This window comes from Pieris rapae, chromosome 23, assembly GCF_905147795.1.
Source record: "Pieris rapae chromosome 23, ilPieRapa1.1, whole genome shotgun sequence".
NCBI lineage: Eukaryota > Metazoa > Arthropoda > Insecta > Lepidoptera > Pieridae > Pieris > Pieris rapae.
In genome coordinates, this window is record NC_059531.1 from 4,706,110 (window position 1) to 4,728,086 (window position 21,977).

General features: G+C 33.7%; 1 protein-coding gene across 2 annotated transcripts in view; it reads left to right on the top strand.

The window, feature by feature from the left end:
- LOC110998258 (rho GTPase-activating protein 6) overlaps positions 1-21,977 on the top strand; it is a 92,523-nt gene that overhangs the window by 43,061 nt on the left and 27,485 nt on the right. For both annotated transcript variants that reach the window (XM_045633410.1, XM_045633409.1), the window contains one exon: positions 8,632-8,788. In XM_045633410.1, the coding sequence (XP_045489366.1) occupies positions 8,632-8,788 (157 nt within the window). The remainder of the gene's footprint in view (positions 1-8,631; positions 8,789-21,977) is intronic.

Consider the following 21,977-nt stretch of genomic DNA (forward strand, 5'->3'; position numbering starts at 1 on the left):
TACTGGAAAATATAATACTCTTTACTCTCGAGTACATAGTTACTCTGACGAATTATTTAATTGCCACGCTTACAAAACTAAGAAAGTATACACTTGGCTTGTACATACTCTCCCAGGGAAAAGTAAAAGATTAATATGTAGTGCTTCACAAAATTATTTCATTATATGCTTAAAATACTCTAATTTCAGAAATTCGATTGAACGGTGTAATCATCGCACTATCACTAACACTAGAACCCATGGACATGGGGTCTAGTGTTAGTGATAGTGCGCTAATAAACTAATAAAGTACAGAGGCAAAAGTGCAAGATCAATACGTAGTGCTTTAGAAAATGATTCCGCTATATGCTTAAAAGACTAATTTCAGCAATGCGAACCCATACCGCATGTGCTCTAGTGTTAGTGTTAGCTCGAATATAAAACTAATAAACCCTGAGTACGCAAAATACCTCGTATTTAATAATAAATGCCCATTTGATTATCAATCAACAAAAGAAGAATATACAGTTTAGCAACCTAAAATCTAGAAAAAAATGTTTTTCTTGTTATCCTAAGATCTTTCAGTACTATTAACCCTTTCACGGATAAAGGCCTCCTTCGTTTTTTTCTGATTCAGCATATTTTGTTTATTTGGATTGAAAGGTACATCGCCACGGACCAAAATTTTTAAATTCGTTATAATGAAAAAATTATATATATTTTTGTTATTATTATGTGGGTTAGAAAATTGTGAATACTGTATTTACATTGTTATGTTTAGGTTTTAATACAAAAGGAAATGTAATGAAAATGTTTGTCGTTCGTGAACTTGAAGACTAAAAATCGCTTCCGGTTACAACGTGTGCCAAACAACATTTCTATCAGCAAAATATTATATCGTCTGAGTGTAATGGTTCCCGGAAATATGCTTATTGACACATTTGTCGACGATGGGCCTATTAGTTACTGCTATTTAAAAACATCATAACTTTCATCTTGTTATGATCATTTTATTTATTATTAAGAGGTCGATATATGTGGAAGTGTTAGTTAGAAAATTGTATCAAATATAGCGGCGGCCATGCGTTGGGTTGTCTCTCTCCCTAAAATATGGCGAGGGGGCCTATGGCTGGCCGTGCATCATAAAGGTAAAAATTACCAAAATGATCATGAAACAGATATAGAAATCTGAAGCCCAGACCTAAACGGGTTGTAGTGGCACTCATTTAATTATTTTATTATTAATAAGACGGTCGACCCAAGACTGTACATCGAATGTTATGTTTATGTAGGATTTTAACATCTGTGATAAGCAATTCGTCTTTCATTACACAAGGATGTTCTTTAAAGATGAACCAAACATTTACCTTTCTACGACACAATAGACACTAATGTACAAAATTAAAACTAGTAAATATGTAATTGTATCTATTATAATATGGTAATTGATTTTTCATTTAATTTGTTTCTTAGTCTGTAAAAATACGCTAAATTTGGCCTGTCATTTTAATTTTAATTCGAAGATTCTATGTTAAAATATATTAGATTATAAAACAAATTTGTTAAAAACTATTGATTCCAAGTAAATAACTCTTAATGTTGTTGTAAGGTGCGCAAGCGCAAATTAAAGATTTAAGTTGACGTCTGGACGTCTGACGTAGATATGAAGTGATGGTGACCCCAGAACTAGTGCTTTCCACGCTCAACGAATAAGTATCGCAATACAGCGTGGAAATGCTGCCAGAAGGACCAAACATTTTAAAATAATTTTCTTTTTTTTAATTTTTACTCATAAAAAATTTGCTTAGTTAACTCTTAATAATATTATTTTATTACAGTTCTCTAATCAGTTATTTAGTTTACCTCTATATAACAATATATTTTTCTAAATATGTAATAAACATTCACACGATTGTCACATCGTTAAAATACTTACGTATGTACCCCTCCTACGGCGTAGCGTGGTCGTAGCAAGGCATTTACTACGACTTACTGCTACAATGTGGATAAAGCACAATTTAAAAGTTATTACGGCTATTATTAAGAATTACGGGAATAGGTGAAATAAAAGAAATATGTATAACAAATGCTATTAAACATTACGACCGCGCCACCGTCCAACGTCATAAAATGGTAAAAAACACAATAAAGGAAATATAAAACTAAATTAAAAAAAATGAAATTACGTACTGTTATCATAGCCTTGCACCCTAATTGGCTGACATACTGGTACCTTCTGTTTAGTCAGCATTTCTCAACCAAGAGGTGAAATGATAATTAAAATATGAAATCAGTTCGGTATCATCCTTCGTCGCGCACTCACATTTGTTGGCTTTCATTATAATATTCTGTCATCTTTATAATTAAATAAAAGTTCCATTGTATTGTGAACTCATCTATCTTTTTTTTTAAACCCATTAACCGGGATACTTCTAACAGTACGCACAAGTACAAAACGTTAGCATTAGTATTTCTATGATTTACAATTCAAATAAATGTAAGTTCATAAATAGTTAGATTTCAAATCAGTCAGTGCGAAAGTTGAGATGAGGTAGTTGTAAAATGGGTAAACGTTCGTATTTAAAACTTAGTTATACATTATTATATATGTTTGGAAATTGTTTGGTGGTAGTGACTTTGGGGATGATCATTTAAATTAAAATAAACCTATGTTCTGTTTTAAGAATAACTGACAACAAATTGACATATTTTACTATTATATATTTTTTTTTATTTAATAGGAGGCAAACGGGCAGAAGGGTCACTTAATGTTAAGTAATACCGCCGCCCATGGACACTTACATTGCCAGATGGCTTGCAATGCTTTTTAAGCATTGGGATGCTCTTTGTAGGACCCTAATTCGATTTGGTTTGGATATACTTCAGTGGGCGGTTCCACATAGTGGTAGTGCGCGGAAAACAAACTGCCTCAAAACCCTCCGTTGTTGAACATATGTTGACGGACGGACGCCGAGGTGATAGGGATGGTATTTAGCAATTATATATCTAATTGATAATGCAAAGTATTTTTGTTTATTATGTTACAAGACCGGCCAAAAATTTACTTTGATAAATCAAAATTAAATCAAATCAAAAATCATTTATTCATATACGTAACATAATGTACACTTATGAACGTCAAAAGAAAAGAAATATACTAATGATTCTAATTTTACATTTACTGCCAGGTAATCAAGGGCGTAGAAAGGAAGAGAAGAACTGGCAATAAACTCTCCGCCACTCTTTTTAATCGCCAAGTTTTTTTACACAATGTTTGTAAGGAGCTGCAACCATTACACCATGTTCCATATGACATCTTGAGTAATAAATAATAATAAAATAAAATAAATTAAAAACAGACATTGACGAATGATCATAAAACAGACACAGAAATCCCAGACCTAAAAAGGTTGCGACGCCCCTTTTTTTCGTTTTGTATAAATAGCTAAACAAACATACTTTCCAATAGTTTTTAAATATTGATATAAACAATACCATACGTATACAATCGATTTTAAGCCGCATTCCACATTAGTTTTGAACAAATGGGCAAATAATTTCTCACACCTATAAATCCGCGAATAACGATGCTACGTTCCTGACCGCTTGCTCTATGGTTTAAGTGACAAGCGAATGTCATATATACTGGAAAATATAATACTCTTTACTCTCGAGTACATAGTTACTCTGACGAATTATTTAATTGCCACGCTTACAAAACTAAGAAAGTATACACTTGGCTTGTACATACTCTCCCAGGGAAAAGTAAAAGATTAATATGTAGTGCTTCACAAAATTATTTCATTATATGCTTAAAATACTCTAATTTCAGAAATTCGATTGAACGGTGTAATCATCGCACTATCACTAACACTAGAACCCATGGACATGGGGTCTAGTGTTAGTGATAGTGCGCTAATAAACTAATAAAGTACAGAGGCAAAAGTGCAAGATCAATACGTAGTGCTTTAGAAAATGATTCCGCTATATGCTTAAAAGACTAATTTCAGCAATGCGAACCCATACCGCATGTGCTCTAGTGTTAGTGTTAGCTCGAATATAAAACTAATAAACCCTGAGTACGCAAAATACCTCGTATTTAATAATAAATGCCCATTTGATTATCAATCAACAAAAGAAGAATATACAGTTTAGCAACCTAAAATCTAGAAAAAAATGTTTTTCTTGTTATCCTAAGATCTTTCAGTACTATTAACCCTTTCACGGATAAAGGCCTCCTTCGTTTTTTTCTGATTCAGCATATTTTGTTTATTTGGATTGAAAGGTACATCGCCACGGACCAAAATTTTTAAATTCGTTATAATGAAAAAATTATATATATTTTTGTTATTATTATGTGGGTTAGAAAATTGTAAATACTGTATTTACATTGTTATGTTTAGGTTTTAATACAAAAGGAAATGTAATGAAAATGTTTGTCGTTCGTGAACTTGAAGACTAAAAATCGCTTCCGGTTACAACGTGTGCCAAACAACATTTCTATCAGCAAAATATTATATCGTCTGAGTGTAATGGTTCCCGGAAATATGCTTATTGACACATTTGTCGACGATGGGCCTATTAGTTACTGCTATTTAAAAACATCATAACTTTCATCTTGTTATGATCATTTTATTTATTATTAAGAGGTCGATATATGTGGAAGTGTTAGTTAGAAAATTGTATCAAATATAGCGGCGGCCATGCGTTGGGTTGTCTCTCTCCCTAAAATATGGCGAGGGGGCCTATGGCTGGCCGTGCATCATACTCGTGAACGGGAGCTACTATATAGCTGGTCGTACTTGAATTTGGGTATGCGGTGATATTAGTTGTTTCTACTACGTATTTGATAGAAGACAAATCTTTGTTTTTAATTTATTTTATTATTCTTTATTACTCAGTATGTCATATGGAACTTGGTGTAATGGTTGCAGTTCCTTACACACGTTGTGTAAAAAAAAAATGACCATGAAAAATAGTGGCGGAGAGTTTATTGTCTGTTCTTCTGTTCCGTTCTACGCCCTTGATTTGAGAACTGGCAGTAAATGTAAAATTAGAAGCATTCAATGTAAATATTTCTTTTTTGACGTCCATAAATGTACATTATGTTACCTACATGAATAAATTATTATTTTTGGTTTTGATTTTTGTTTTTTACGCATTTGACGCATCGGGTAGTGGGTTCATTCGTTTCAGTTCTGTTGACGTTCACTGCTGGACAAGGTCTTCCTTTCTGCTACCGGTCCCCCGCGCATCCAACGCCTTTCCTCCACCCTCAACAGGTCTTAATTCCACCTACTGGGAGGCTATCCAATGCTTCATCCACTGGTACTCGTGGTACACTGGTACACTGGTACGTGGTTTTTGCATGGGTTTTTCGGGCAATCTGAGTCTGAGAGAGAGAGAATCTTGTATAGAGCAAAAATACCATGAAATTTTAAATAAATAACACATAATTGCTCTACCCAAAAACTAAATTCCGTGAATTGTGCTTTTAACATTATTTTGATGTATTTGACATTCAATTAAATTTTGGCAACACCGAGCGAATAAAAAAGTATAGATTAAAATTATAATGCGTAGGTTGGAGATAAATATGTTTTATCTGAATCACCTTTTTCTCTTTGTAGAATAGTTTTAAATGTTAATAATTGGAATAGCACTAGAAGAGATTTTTATAATTCACACAATAAACACGTGATTTCTCGAATTTTTACCGGTTCGAATCTAAACTGTGCCAAACGTACTTTGATTTGTTTTCAATTAAGTAATATTATAAAAAAGTAATATTACAAAGAAATCGACACAGAAACAAAACTTATGAATCAAAACAAATTATTTCAATACAATACCAGCTTATTAATCTACAAAATTTTAAATGGCTAACATTACATTCACTAAAATAAATCAAATTCAAAAACGCAGTTCACGACGCCCTCATAATTTAATTCTACCTAAGTATAGAACCAATTACGGCAAAAAACATTGAGCGTTGGGGGAGTACTGGGGTATAATAGACTTCCACAAAATATAAAAAGTGCAGGCAGCCTAGCAATATTTAAATAAAGATTAAAAGACCATCTATTGAGTCATCCCAATCTAGGGAAATGAAAGTTCATCCAAGTTCTACCAAGTTCTCTCTTTTTTTTTCAAATTGTAACGTTAGCATAATATATGTTATCATGTAAGTGACTAATGTCTATTATGAGAATAAATGTCTTTAAACCTAATATTGTGGAAAATTTCTATTTCTGTTGTTTAGAATACCCAAAAGCAGAGTTATGGTCTCTTTCACAATGTACATATTGATAAAGCACCAAATAGCTATGCAACATACAAATTATTCTGAAGATAAAAGTTCCGAATAAGAATCTTCGGGTTTCTGCGCTATCTGACAGTCGTGAAACACAACAATAGTGTTTATCCTACCAATAAGTAATAAATAGCTTATTTGGAACTTATCCGGACATTGTGAAAAAGACCGTTAATCTATTTAATAAACTTTCAGTCTGTGTGCGATTATCTAGCATGTTTTTGGTGTTCGTCACCAAAAAGAAGGCCAAATAGAAGGCTTATTTTTTTTACAGAACAGGGGGCAAAGGTGCAAGAGGCTCATCTGATGTTAAGTGATACCGCCGCCCATGGACACTAGCCAGAGGGCTCGCGAGTGCGTTGCCGGCCTTTTAAATTTATGAGCCCGGATTAAAAATAAAATAATGAGTGCGCAAAAGTTTTATTACATTTAAACTATAATTTGATTTGTTAATAAATACTGATTAATGCTAAATTGTATTGAATTCAATATCCCACAGTTTTCTATACTAATATTATAAAGAGGAAAGGTTTGATTTTTTGTTTGTTTGTATGAATTGAATAGGCTCCGAAACTATTTGGCAGATTTGAAAAATTCTTTCACTGTTGGAAAGCTACATCATTCCTGAGTGACATAGGCTATATTTCATTTTCAAAAAAAATAGGCATCCTTACTAAAATTACGATAACATTAACATTTGTTTATTATTTGATACAATTCTAACAGATGGCGCTGAGTTAAAGGTAGTTTAGTTTAGGTCCGTGTCGTGGTACCAACGTTTCACATAAGTTCTCCTACGGTTTCCCTTCATTAATTTACTACTATGTAATATAACAAAAACCTTAGCCACAGCAACGCTTGGCCGAGTCTGCTAGTACAGTATAAAATCATAATCTTTTTGCATCGAAATATAATATTTATAATAAATTCTTCTAAATTATAAGTATAATAGGTTCTTACATATGAAAGTGACGTTCTTTATGAGGAACAAAAGTCGATTTTTTTAATAGAATATATTTAATTAATCAAAGTATGTACCATTGCTATCTACGCACTTTTGCCCTCTTAATTTTTTTCTTATATTATCTTTCTTTGCAACACCGCCGTCACACACGTTTCTGCAGCATTGGTGCCACAGCGGTACTCGTAAATAAAGAAAAAAAAACAGGAAAATGAAATGAATAATGGTTTTCACAAAACACATATATGTATAAATAAGAGTAAATGAGCTGTAAGAAAATGCTTCGAAATTACAAATATGTCCTATATTTGAGGTCAAAGTGGTCAAAGTTCTCGTCTAATGTTTACTTGTGTCACAGGGCTTTTCGATTAATTAGAACTTCATTCTTTAATATTTATATTATATAAAATACATCTGTGATTTCCTATTTTTTATCGGGTTTCAAACTCGCTACTACATACGCAGCGACGGCCTAAACAGCATTATACATTAGTATTAATTTGTCCAGACAGGATGTCTCACCCACTTGTCTTTCGCTCGAGATCAAAGAACAAAATCACTATATTAAAAAGTAACGATCGTATATATAGTCCTCATAAGTTACTGTCAATTGAATCATAACAGTCAAATATTCAGTATATACAATTTTCTTAATCTCCAAAGTAATAATAATGATCCCTATAATGACATATACAACAGTTATTAACTGAAGTATTTCCGAACCAATTCGACTTAGGGTCTTTCAAGAAAAGAGCGTACCAATTCTTAAAAGGCCAGCAACGCACTCGCGAGCCCTGTGGCATTGAGAGTGTCCATGGGCGGCGGTATCACTTAACATCAGCTGAGCCTCCTGCCCGTTTGCCCCCTGTTCTATAAAAAAAAATACGGCTCTACCCTCATTATCTATCTATCTCTGAGGCCGAATAACATTCAGTAGAAATCATTATTCTATACTAATATTATAAAGAGGAAAGGTTTGATTTTTTGTTTGTTTGTATGAATTGAATAGGCTCCGAAACTACTTGGCAGATTTGAAAAATTCTTTCACTGTTGGAAAGCTACATCATTCCTGAGTGACATAGGCTATATTTCATTTTCAAAAAAAATAGGCATCCTTACTAAAATTACGATACCATTAAAATTTGTTTATTATTTGATACAATTCTAACAGATGGCGCTGAGTTAAAGGTAGTTTAGTTTAGGTCCGTGTCGTGGTACCAACGTTTCACATAAGTTCTCCTACGGTTACCCTTGATTAATTTACTACTATGTAATATAACAAAAACCTTAGCCACAGCAACGCTTGGCCGAGTCTGCTAGTAGAAAATAAAGAAGTACTGTTGGTCTGTTCAGTTTGATGACGTGACGCGTTGTGCAGGGCAGCTGTTGCTGGACAGATGGCGCCGGGCGCTGCGTGAGGCTGACGGACACCAACCTTCTGACCCTCAGCGAGGTGGAGAGGAGAGCGTTGCAGCAGGCTGCGCTGGCGAGACTTCAGCAGCTGAATATTGGCACACCTATCAAGATACCTGAAGGTAAGACCTACGTTACTCGGAGAAGCTTAACCGTCTAGGCTTTTCTGGAAAATTATAAAAAAAAAACAATTTCGGAACATAAGATCATCTAGGTATCACTTATTCCACGTCAATCAATTCGAACCTGTAGGCATCCCTACTCATCGGCAAAGACGGAGGGTGTAGGCCGAGAGAAAAAGCCGGCGTAAAAAACTCTCGGTACTCTTTTAAAAAAGCAAATCATCAAACAATATTTAAAACAAATAAATCAAATAAATTATATACAGTTATTAGTATCAAACATTTAACACATTGAATGCTTAAACAATAGAGTAAATTAATTGCCGGAAACCAAAACTTTTTATGGAAAATTTTAATTAAGTAATTACGAATGTTTGAAAAATGATATGTAGGTATGAATAAATTATTTAAAAAAAACACATTTCTGATCCGAGTTTTCGTCAACCAACGTGCTGTATGCCGACGAGAGTCGGAGATAGCAATGGTTTAAACTATGAAAGGGACGCTCGCATGGGTCCGAGTAGGCGGCACTATTATGGCCCCGCTCCACTCGGATCCGAGAAAAGAGCACTTAACGTGTTAAGGAAATGAATTATAAAATGGGTGTCTATGGACTGCAATTATTATCCTTTTACATTTACTATAATTATACAGCCATCCTCTTTTATTAATTTTTATCAATATTTCATATTAATAATAAGGACGGATGACCGCTTTGCTCGGTATTTTTGTATTTTTATAAATCGTGTTTTTTGTAAATTATATTTAAGTACGAATTACATACGAATAAAATGATGAAATATGAATAATATTTTTCGATCTTACCGACAGAATAATAAAAAAAATTGAACGGGTTTTTTAAAGTTATTAATTTAAAGAAAAAAATCATGAGTGTGATAGAACACGAATAAAATGAAATTTTATAGAAATGATTCCTAGCTAGATCGATTTATCGCCCCTGAAACCCCCCGTATACTAAATTTCATTAAAATCGTTGGAGCCGAGATTCCGATTACATATATATATATATACAAGAATTGCTCGTTTAAATATATAAGATAATAATAGCCTTAAGCTATAAACTAGTGCACAAACATGTACTATAAACACTAGTAACTAATCAGCAAGATGTAATAGCTACCACTCTTTTAGGTGTCTAGCTTTCTAAAGTGCCCTTTAATCTACTTATATCATCTTCCCATGTTTTATTTGTCTTCCTCGTTTCCTTTGTCATAAAGTAAGCAATTCTGTCGCTTGTTTCAAACATTTATCTTTGTATTATCTCGTAATGTGTCGTATACTGGAAGTAATAGCATTTCAAACTTTGACATGTCTTTTTTTCTTTTATAGTCTAAGATCCGGGATTAGAAAAATATACTATCATCTGTTATTTAGATGACACAATTTTTTATAAGCTGATTTTAATACCATTAACTTATAAAAACAACCTCTTCCATCATAAGACTGCTGAAATTAGTAGTAATTAATTAATTAACAAATAATTTATTTTTAATTTTTACTTTCTCATGTTAGTTACTGTAGTAAGTTACGCCGTTTATTATTGTACTTAGATTTTTTAATTAACATGTGAGGGAAATAAGCTACATTTATTTACCTTTTTTCACTTGGCTGCAGGTAAGTATAGCAATCATAGAGATGGGTGCCTACTACAGTGAGGTATATAATATCAAATATTGACGGTTTTAAGTTACTACATGTAAGTAACATGAGAAAGTAAAAATTAAAAATAAATTAATATTTTTCTAATCCCGGATCTTAGACTATTAGTTTTATTCTATCTTTCAAATTCAAACCTAGAACACTCCTTTCGATACTATTTTGATATATTCTTATGTTTGTATTCTTGTTTATCAGTGAGTGACTTACGTATATCAGGCACGGTAATATAAAAATCTATTTTGTTTACATATATATGTCCACCGGGCAAAGCCAATTTTTTAGTAACTCTGTTTTTGGAAAAAAATCCTATGGTTTTTTCTTCGCCATCTATATATGTCTCTATTTTCCCGTTCAAATCTCCTATGACATTTTTGTGAATTCGTGCTATTGTGTAAGTTATCATTACTTATATTTGTTTAAAATTTAAGTTCTTTTCTATTGTTCCTAGAGCTCAAAAGCTTTCTCTCTTTTCTTTTCTTCTATTCAATGGATTTAAGATGATAATCCTTTTGGAGAAACACACCTTTTTCGACGAAATAAAAATTTTGTTTATTATCCGACTGAAGTATATCCGAACCAATTCGACTTAGGGTCCTTCAAGAAAAGAGCGTACCAATTCTTAAAAGGCCGGAAACACACTCGCGAGCCCTGTGGCATTGAGAGTGTCCATGGGCGGCGGTATCACTTAACATCAGGTGAGCCCGTTTGCCCCCTGTTCTATAAAAAAAAAGAAATATCCCAGCGAAACAACTATTTGACGATGCACGAATATCACGGCAGGTACTGTCATTTATAGCGAAGGAGATGCCGCGCCAGAAATATCCGCAACGATTATTCTTGAAACAGGTGGTCTAATGCTCTCAGCTGATTTAAAAACACAGATTTTATCTGATATTGATAGAATTATATAACATTTACGAGTTCCTACGTTTGCTAAGCTCTGTACGTGCAATGACTTTAATAAATTTAATCTTACATACAAAATATAAATAATCAAAATGAAAATATCGTGAAAATTAGTATAGAAGACGACTTGTCAGGCAAAAGGAGCACTGCAACCGTCTATGTCTGTGCTTTTCTCTGTCTGTTTTCAAACCTTCTGTGTCTGACACTCGCTCATGTCTTTATAGACGATTGATGCTGGGGTTCGAACCTTCGACCTCAGAATCAGGATGAGCATGCTGAAGCGTTGCTGACACTCTAAGGCAAATAATTTCAATAAATCAATCAATCAAAAATCATTTATTCATATAGGTAACATAATGGTACACTTATGAACGTCAAAAAAAAAGAAATATACATTAAATGATTATAATTTTACATTTACTGCCAGTTCTTACACCAAGGGCGTAGAACGGAAGAGAAGAACTGGCAATAAACTCTCCACCACTCTTTTTAATCGCCAAGTTTTTATTACACATTGTCTGTAAGGAGCTGGAACCATTACACCATGTTCCATATGACATCTTGAGTGGTAAAGAATAATAAAATAATTTAAAAACAATGATTTGATTTGATGACTCCACTATCAGCAGGAGGCATGGTGATATAGGAGCACGCACTTACATTCTCGTGAGAACAACACGCAAATACATAGTAATAACAATTAATATCACCGTATACACGAATTCAAGTACGACCAGTCACCAATTGTATTTACTAGCGGCCCATCCCGGTTTCGCACGGGTGGACATTTATTTTTTGAAACAATTATTCATTTTATTAATATTATAGCTTATATTAATCAGTGATAATGTAGCATTCAAAAATTCACTTTTTGAGCCATTTCGTTACAAACATACTTACGTATACAAATCTTTATAATGTTAGTAGTAATAGATTATACATATTCAACACAGAAATGTCTGCCCTCGGCTTACTAGAGTAGGTATAACAAAATACTAATACTAAATATTTCAGGCTTAAAATACAATAAAATATAATTGATTTAAAACTAAAAATAATTATACTGATAGTTTAGATATAACGATGACCCAGTAACTTTTTGGTTTAAACAAAAAATGGTGACGAACGACATATGCTATTTACATGTCCCTTAAAATAAACACACGTGACGCATGCAAACGTCACGCGACATCTTGTGACAAGGCATTACGTCAGACAACAATAATTATTAAATCATTTTAATTATTAGATAGCATTGATTGCAAACAATACTCGTACAGTGAGGTAATGATTAGCTTCTTTGAGGAATAAAAACGTGATTCGTAGCGCACATGGGCGTGGCCAACAGTAGAAAACGGGAACAGAGATGGTCGCAGGCGCACGTTTCGGTCAAAGAATCTTTAATGGCTACTTTTTACTTAAAGTAGCCATGTTGGTACCATCGAAAGAAGGTGGCAGGACAGGATAAATGAATTGAAGTTTTCAATTCATTTATATTGCCCTGCTTACTGTGTTTTGTGTATGTTGGAGATATTCTTTCTAATCGTGAAAGAATTTTAAAAGCAGTCTTATATGCAGTTTTTTTTAAGTTTGTTCAGTACTAAAATAAACTTAGAAACAATTACAAATAGCCGGCCGCGGTTAACAAAGTCGTAAAAGCAAAATCTATATTATACAAAAATAAAAGCAGGTAATTATTTTTTGAATACATACAGTATCCATACCAGCATCAATACGATAATGTCGAGAATCATTTAATAAAATATAATAAAGTGCATATATAATATTAAACACAATTACCTATGTGTTCTACTGTAAATTCTTTCTGCGAACATACAAATATGTCGATAGTATCGGAGACAGCATTTAGTAGGCGCAACGTCCTGGATAACGGGGATCTGTGCAACAGACTGGTTCATGCCTTTGGTATCGCAAATAACCTAGGCCTTCGCTGTCGCACATATACCATAGGTACTAAGAAACCCAGTTCTTGAAGTACACTTGGGTTGCACACTAAACTCCTCAAGACTTTCAGTACGTAGTATGATTTGTAGATATTATTATTAGGATACGAAGTAAATTACATATGCAATAATATTTAATTGAAAATTATTATAATCCTATTCGACGTTTTTTGTTGCTAAATAGTTTTAAAAAAGTGAGTGCGTACAAAGTACATAGGTATATCAGAAGTGAAACTTCTTTGTAAATTAAATAAGCCCTACTAGATGACCACATATATGATTACACCATGTATTTTTATATCTATATTCATACTGTATACGTGCTAATTTTAATATGGATGAAAAATCTGCGTTTACTGTACTAGGCGATATGCGACAGAATTGACAACTAAAGTCCTATGTAACTTCTAAACGAATACATCAACCAATGGCGTGTATTTTGTCTCGATCTCCCTTTCTCACTCTCTCCCTTTCTTTCGACATAAATGCTTCGTGACGTTACATCAGTAAAAATGTTAGCCTCATGCGCCTAAAGAAGTTTCACTTCAAAAATAACTCAATGTATATTACAGTAATTCATGTAATTAGACTCAAGAGAAAAAGCGTGACTTTTTTTTTAATGGAACAGTGGGCAAACGGGCAGAAGGCTCACCTGATGTTAAGTGATACCGCCGCCCATGGACACTCTCAATGCCAGACGGCTCGCGAGTGCGTTGCCGGCCTTATATTAAAAAAAGGTGAAATTCAAATCGGGAACGTCCTAGATCAACTAGAGTGGCACCCACTAATCTTTACGAAATGTTTTGTTTGAGAACTACATTACCAATCGGCTCTTTTGAGTGCCAAATCAAAGCTAAATCCTCCTACAGTCAAATTCTTAATCGAAAATAATCTATTAAAATCAAAACATCACGCGACCTCAGAATGTTGCCAACTATTAAATATTTACGTAAATAGTTTCTAAATTAGCTAAATCTTTTGATTGTTGACAACATTAGTACTTTCCGAATAATCAGAAGATGGACTAATACCTGCAGCTGAGTTTCATCGTCTAAGATCCGGGATTAGAAAAATATACCCTCATCTGTTATTTAGATTAAACAATTTTTTATAAGCTGATTTCAATATCATGAACTTATAAAAACAACCTCTGCCATCATAAGCCTGCTGCAATTAATATTAATTAATTAATTAATAACTAATTTATTTTTATTTTTTACTTTCTCATGTTAGTTACATGTAGTAGGCAGCCATCTCTATGATTGCTATACTTACCTGCAGTCAGGTGAGAAAAGATATATAAATGTAGCTTATTTCCCTCACATATTTTATATCACAGTGAGGTATACCTCACATACATAATATAAAATATTGACGGTTTTAATATTTTTCATTATTCTTGAATTATTTCCTTCAAAATAAAAAAAAATTTAGCTACGCTCGAGAATATCGAGATGACGGTTTTTTTTACAACTTTGCTGCCCTCCCCTTTCTTTACGTCACTCTCAAATTGTCAGGTTAGTGGAATATACATTTTTTAGGGTGTAATTAACTCATCCTACCTTAATCTGACGCGCTCGAGAATTTCTGATGATTAATTTTTTTTTACTAGTCTGATCCTGTACTTCCTTCCGTCCGTCCTTCACGGGCGGCCTTATATATGGGCCTCATATTTGGTGGAGGTACTTAACCGGGTACAAGGTATCCCCCTGTATATTAATCTGACGCGCTTTAGTAAATCCCGAAATCCCCGCTTGGGCTTACTATAGTAAACTTTTATATATAAACTATGTCAATTTCATACAGTTTTTTTTTAATTTTTTTTTTAAATAAATCAGTGGCGCTACAACCTCTTTAGGTCTTGGCCTCAGATTTCTAAATCTGTTTCATGATTTCATGATGAAAATTTCATGAGAATCGGTCAAGCCGTTTCGGTGGAGTTTAACCACAAACACCGCGACACGAGAATTTTGTATATAAGATAACCAGTTAGCGATCTCCGATCATAATAACTGTCGCATATTATAATCCTACCGTATTCAATATAACTGCGCACTCTAATGAAGATAATGTAAAAATCGAACAGACTCAACAATAATGTGGTAAATTTGGATGATTTTTTGTCTGGCTATCGTCGTGTGATGTTTACCAGACTAGGAATGCATAAACAGTTCATAGTACGGCATAATAATCGTTTGTGGAATTGCGTACAACGCATATACGATATAATTAGATCGAATTAAAATTACATTATGTTCTAAAAATGAGGGGCTTTATTTCAAAAAGTATATTTATTTATTTATTTATTCGGAAACCAAACAGAAACATCCTTATAATAAAAACAAAGTCAAAAATAAAACACAATACAAACACACTGGATGCATCCACAACGGGTTACACTTATACAACCATATGATACAAAAAATAAAAATAAAACATGACAACAACACACATAATAATAGAGTTAAGACATTAACAGTTGCTTTATTCTACTCTTAAACAAAGCAGTAGTGGAGTGCGAAAAAGGGTCAATGTTTTTGATAGTATCTAAAGAAGAACACGTCCTGTGAAGAGGCTCGCGGAACCCAATGTTGGTTCTGGGAGTCTGAAAAACAAAAGTTCTATGTGAGCGTAGAGACCTGGCAGGAACATTAAATGGTATGAGTTCAAGAAGATCTGAACAACTTATTTCATTTACGCATATTTTTCTCACAGTGACACAATCTATCAGATTACGCCTAGTACTCAGAGAAGGTAATTTATATTTTTTTTAAAGTTCCTTGTAATTAGCCCTACCACTATTCATCCGATAATTTAAAATGCGTAAAAATTTCTTTTGTACAGCCTCCATTATATTATATATTGTCATTGATACATAAGCAAGACCAAGTGTTTGTGGTTGGCAACTCTGAAGGCCAAATATCACGTGGCCCTTCATCAACCAGATGCACCGATCAAGTAAAAGACTCGTCATTACTGTTAGGTGCTGGACAAAAATCGGTGGAAAGATCCCACAGATGTCTTTGCTGAACACGACGGTCAGACAGAAAAAACTTTATTGACGTGACAACATCTTATAATGCGATGAAGCCGCCTTGCAAAATATTTATCAAACAAATAAAATAAAAAAATTCTTTTGAAAAATGCATCCATTCCATCAGTATTTTCTTATGACCTTGTCACGTTCAACTATCGTCAGTAAACCGATTTTACAGACAACCGACGTTTTATTAAAATTTATATCATAATATGCCCTAACGTATTTCTGTTAATAACATAAATATACAGTATATACAATATTCTTAACCTATATAGTAATAATAATTAAAAATTGAGAAATAGAAATGGAGTGAACACAGATAGGTCGGTCCCCGGCTGTGCACTAAAGAAATTTCTATCTGCACATTTAACATTCGCTCGAATTATGAAGAAAAGCATAGTGTAGAAACCTAGCCAGCTAGCCTTAGACCCAATAAATCGACGGCTTGTGTCAGGCACAAGAGGCTGATCACCTACTTATGTATTGTCAAACGTTTATGAAACAGAACAGAAATCTAAGGGCCTAAATTGTTGAATCATGTAGCACACCAGCTTTGAAGTCAATTTTACAATGTACCAGCTACATATTATATATATAGGTATATATTTTAAACACATTTTAATACATACACAACTAAGTAGCGAAGTCCAAAGGACATAAATAAATTAAGTTTAGGTCTTCATTCGTAAGGAGAAGATAGGATCGCAAATTGGCCGCGTAAATTTGATGTTAAGCACAGAAAGAAGATAACCAACTTTAAAATGAAATCATGTGTTGTAACTTTTCGTTATTATATCACGTAGTTTACAGGAGGTGTGAAATACTTATATAAGGATGTTAATATTTAATCTTATTAATATACAATTATAAATAATATAATCTTATTAAAGTTATCATATAATTTAGGTTTTTAATTACTTTATGTGAAGAACATTTATACTAACAATATAATAATAGACCTGTATAGTAATTTTATTTTGGGAGTACATTGCCTTCCAAATAATTATTTAACTAGTGCTTACAAAAATATTGTAAACTTTATTTTAAAAGAGCAAGTGTGGAGTTTCTTACCTATTCTTCTTCGATGCTACCTTTTGGAAGGGGCAACTAGAATCATCTTTTTATTTTATTTAACGTTCAAAAGTGGCATTTTAAGTGGTCTTTTACTTTTTGTTTATTTGTTCCCTTTTATAACTCTTTTTGTTGTAAAATGTATCATGTATTCCATCTTTGTCTATATTTTCAGTATATTTGTTTGTAATTATATATAATTTATGTTAGCTGTAGGAGTACTAAATAAATAAATATGTTATTAAAAAAAAAGCTCATTTGATATTAAGTATCTAGCTGACCCAGCTAAAATCGTTCTGCCTTACAGTCTAATAATATCGTTCTTACTTTAATTAAACTTATTTTACGATTTCATTAAGTTTAACATTAATACAGTTTTTTTTGCAAATAAAAAAATGTTTTATTGTTTGCCATCGCAAAAGAGTTTTACACATTAGGCCTCTTCTCTCTATCGATACTGCATGTTAAAGCACTTTCTGCAACACTTTTTGACGAGGTAACACATGTCTTCGATCAAGATCAAAGCCTGGTTATACAGGGTGTCCCAAAAGTCGACGTCAAGTCGAAATTTTCTGATAGGTACTGCCACACCAGTTATCAGAAAAATTAAAAAAAAAATTAAGTCATGTATTTTTGAAGTTAATGAAATTTTACTTTTATTCCAGAAAATGTACACCATGTGGCAGTTTTTTCATTCCTATTGTTACAAATATTTACTTTTTGCCAATTTTTTTTCTCTTATGTCATCCCGAATAGAGCTTTATGTAACCTATGATCCTAAACCCTGTGCCGATCACTCCAACTTGTAGGAAAATGTCATTTTATACCGTACCAAGTTTTAAAAATTAATTTTTCGCACTAGTTCAGCTGAACGTCCTAAAAAAATGTACTACTCCAGTTTGGCAAGCAGCTTTAAAAGTTCGCGCATTTAATAAGGATTCTAACGTGGTATAACACTTACTTCATTATTTCTTAGATCAGCCATAAAAAAATTTTTTGTTTCATCAAGTTTGTTTAATCAAGAACCAAACTTTTATAGATATATATAAAATTAATATCGCATGTGTACGGTAACCATATATCGAGTTGGCAACATGATTTAACGAATGTCCATCAAATATGTTTGCAGCGCGTGAAGTCGAAATGTTATGATAATCACTGAAATATGGATTGATAATGTGTCTTTAGACACCTTTATTCATTTATTTCGTAATCCTACAGCTAACATAAATTATATATAACAAACAAATACAGTAAAAATATAACCAAAGATTTCATCATAAATTTTACTACAAAAAGGTTTAATGATTAACAAAAGGGAACAAACAAACAAAAAGTATTCAATACATTTAACTAAGTGGTACCTAATTTGGTTGTGTTCTGTGGTGGTGTAAAAGTGTGTGTACGTGATGGTGTGTATGTGGGGTGTGCTCATGATGTAGGTGATTTTGCGGTATGGATATTCTTAATACACTTTTTAACCATATCCCAAAAATTAAAATAAAATATGTCAGTAGCTATGTTGAGAAAATCTATTAACAATACCCTTGTTGTAGATATGTTCAAATATATAATTGAAACACTTTATTTTAAGCTGGGTGTCAACTCACTTTATTCGTTTAAAACATGAACTTATAACTAACTTAAAATTGGGGATAGTGGGGTTGTAACGCTACTTAAAAAATTACTTGGCTTATCTAAATGTTCATAGATCTAAGTGGCTTTTAAATACAAGTATTTGATCTTTTTGAACATTATGTACTGTTTGTTTTTTGTAATTAGTGAAATAAAGTTTAACAAAAGGCTATTGTTATCATAGGACTAGACATGATTACAAATAATACAATTAATTTGTTTACCTTATTACTACTAAAATTATTACAGAATTTCATTAATTGTGATATTATTATTGTTATCGTTATCGATATATATCGTTATCGACGCGTAACGGAAAAAAGGAATGTAACTACAAAAAAAAAAAAAAAAAAATATATATATATATATAATAACTTTACCGTAGCCCTCAAAAATACTGACCTCAAACTAATGATACCCAAAAACATTTGAAATCTATAAACGAACGCATTGACAGGTCATACAGGTATATCGTTTTACAGTTGGAATGTCGGAATTCGCTTTTCTAAATATAATCTGTCCCCACTGCATTATCTTCGTGACACGTCGCGATGCATGTTGTAATTATTTTCTATCACGTGACCTTTCTTGCAATAAGTAGAAACCGCGCAATATACACAACTGATTAAATAAAGATAAAGAAAATGTGAGTTTGTAGGAGGAAGTAGAACTAATTTGAGTGTACGACCAACCTACCTAACCAGGTTCCAGAAGATAAACCACTCCTTATATGGAAATTGTATTCGTTTTTATAACAAACGAAATAATAGAATTATCATTAAATAAAATCAAAGCCCTCGTTATAAGCAAATTAATCAATAAAGCTTTTTATAAATTTGACGAATACTTAAATGATCCTTATAATTGGGATTGATTTGCTCCAGTTCAAACGATTTGAATTTCTTATGAAAGCTTCAAGCCAGTTCTTCTTGCCCGCTCTACCCTTGACTTGCGAACTTAATTTACGAAGGTTAATTTACAATTGCTTTAATTTGTTTTTTTTGACGTTCATAAGTGTACCTTTAGTGTCTTCCTGGCACAACGGAGCTGATATAATATGTAAATCAGTCTTAAGTATCACAATACAACGATAAATTGCCAGCAATGACCGTACTGCCACAGGGACTTTATAAATATTTGGATCTTCCTTCGAGGTCGCTGCTGTAAATTTTTTTGCAAGACCTGTTGTCTGCAAACAGCGATTGATATAAGAAATGCTAATCACACCCTATCATAGCTTTGATGTTGAGTAAGCGCACAACGAAAGCCATAATAAACCATTAGCCGAAAATTTGCTCGTGTTCAATTTCACGTGCAACACAAATTTTAGATTTGCCGCCAATTCAGAACAACAAATGACAAATGAATGCAATACATAAGGATACCTCTCTCTCTCTTTAGTCGGCAGCTCATTTCTGAGCGTCGTGGTCAGCAACGAAACATTTAGCGCGGACTATCAGCTTCCACCGGTTTCTGTCCAGCGCTTCTCTTATAACATTGTATAGCTTTGAAGACGATGAGTCTTTCACTTGATCGGTCCATCTGGTTGGTGAACAGCCACGTGATCTTTTGCCTTCTGTGTTACCAACCACGATCAGCTTCTCCAAGTTCTCATCGCCTTTGCGCATTGTGTGGCCGAAATACGATACGATTCGCTGTAGGCATACGGTAGACAAGCGAGTTCGTATGCGAAGTTGGGTCAGGATTGATGTGTTGGTGCGCTTTGCAGTCCACGGTATTCTGAGCATTCGCCGCCAGCACCACATCTCAAAGGCATCGATTCTTTGTCGTTCTCGAGCCAGGATGGTCCACGTTTCTACTCCATACAGGAAGATAGGGAAAACCAGAGCCCGTATCAGTCTTATTTTAGTTTTGATGCCAATTCCTCTTTTCTTCCAGATGTTGCCTAAACGTGTCATGGCATCCTTAGCCATGCCGATTCGCCTTTTTATTTCGGGGACAGAGCTGCCGTCGTTGGAGATCTGGGATCCAAGATATATAAAGCGGTCTACGATATTAATTCCAGGAATGTTACAAGTGACACGTGGAAGCTTACTGGCTCGATCCACTAACATCAGTTTAGTTTTTGTTCTGTTCACTGCGAGGCCTATGTTTGTGCTTTCTAACTCGAGTCTTTGGAACAGTTCTTCCATATCTTCCATGGATGTTGCCAGAAGAACCGTGTCATCAGCATATCGTAGGTTTGCTATTCTCTTTCCGCCTACTGCAAAACCCTTCTCCCAATTTTCCATTGTCTTCCGAATAATGTACTCTCCATATATGTTAAATAGTGCGGGTGACAGAATGCAGCCCTGTCTCACACCTTTTTTTGTTTGGAACATATTGGAGTATTCAGTGCCCATCCTGATGAAGGAACGGTTTTCTATGTACAAATTCTGTATTAAAGCTACGAGGTGTTCAGGAACTCCCATCTCAAGTAGAACCCTCCATAGTTTATCCCATTGCACATAGTCAAAGGCTTTTGTATAGTCAACAAAGCATAAGATCACGGGAGTGTTGAATTCCCTACTCTTTTCAATGATTTGGCGAATGTTAAGGATTTGTTCCCGCGTTCCTTTGCCTCTAACGAAGCCTGCCTGCTCCTCAGGTATTTGTCGGCTAAGGTAGTAATTAAGACGTCGGTTAATTACATGGAGAAGGATCTTACTCGCATTAGATATCAATGCTATAGTTCTGTAATTCCCACAGACTTTAGAAGAGCCTTTCTTGTGCAGAGGTATAAACACCGATTCTGTCCAGTCATTTGGCCACCTTCCAGACCGCCATATGGTGTTGCAGATCTCGATTATAGCCTTTGTACCTCGGTGACCTAGGTTTTTTAATATTTCGGCTGTCACACCATCTTTACCTGGCGATTTGTTGCACTTGAGAG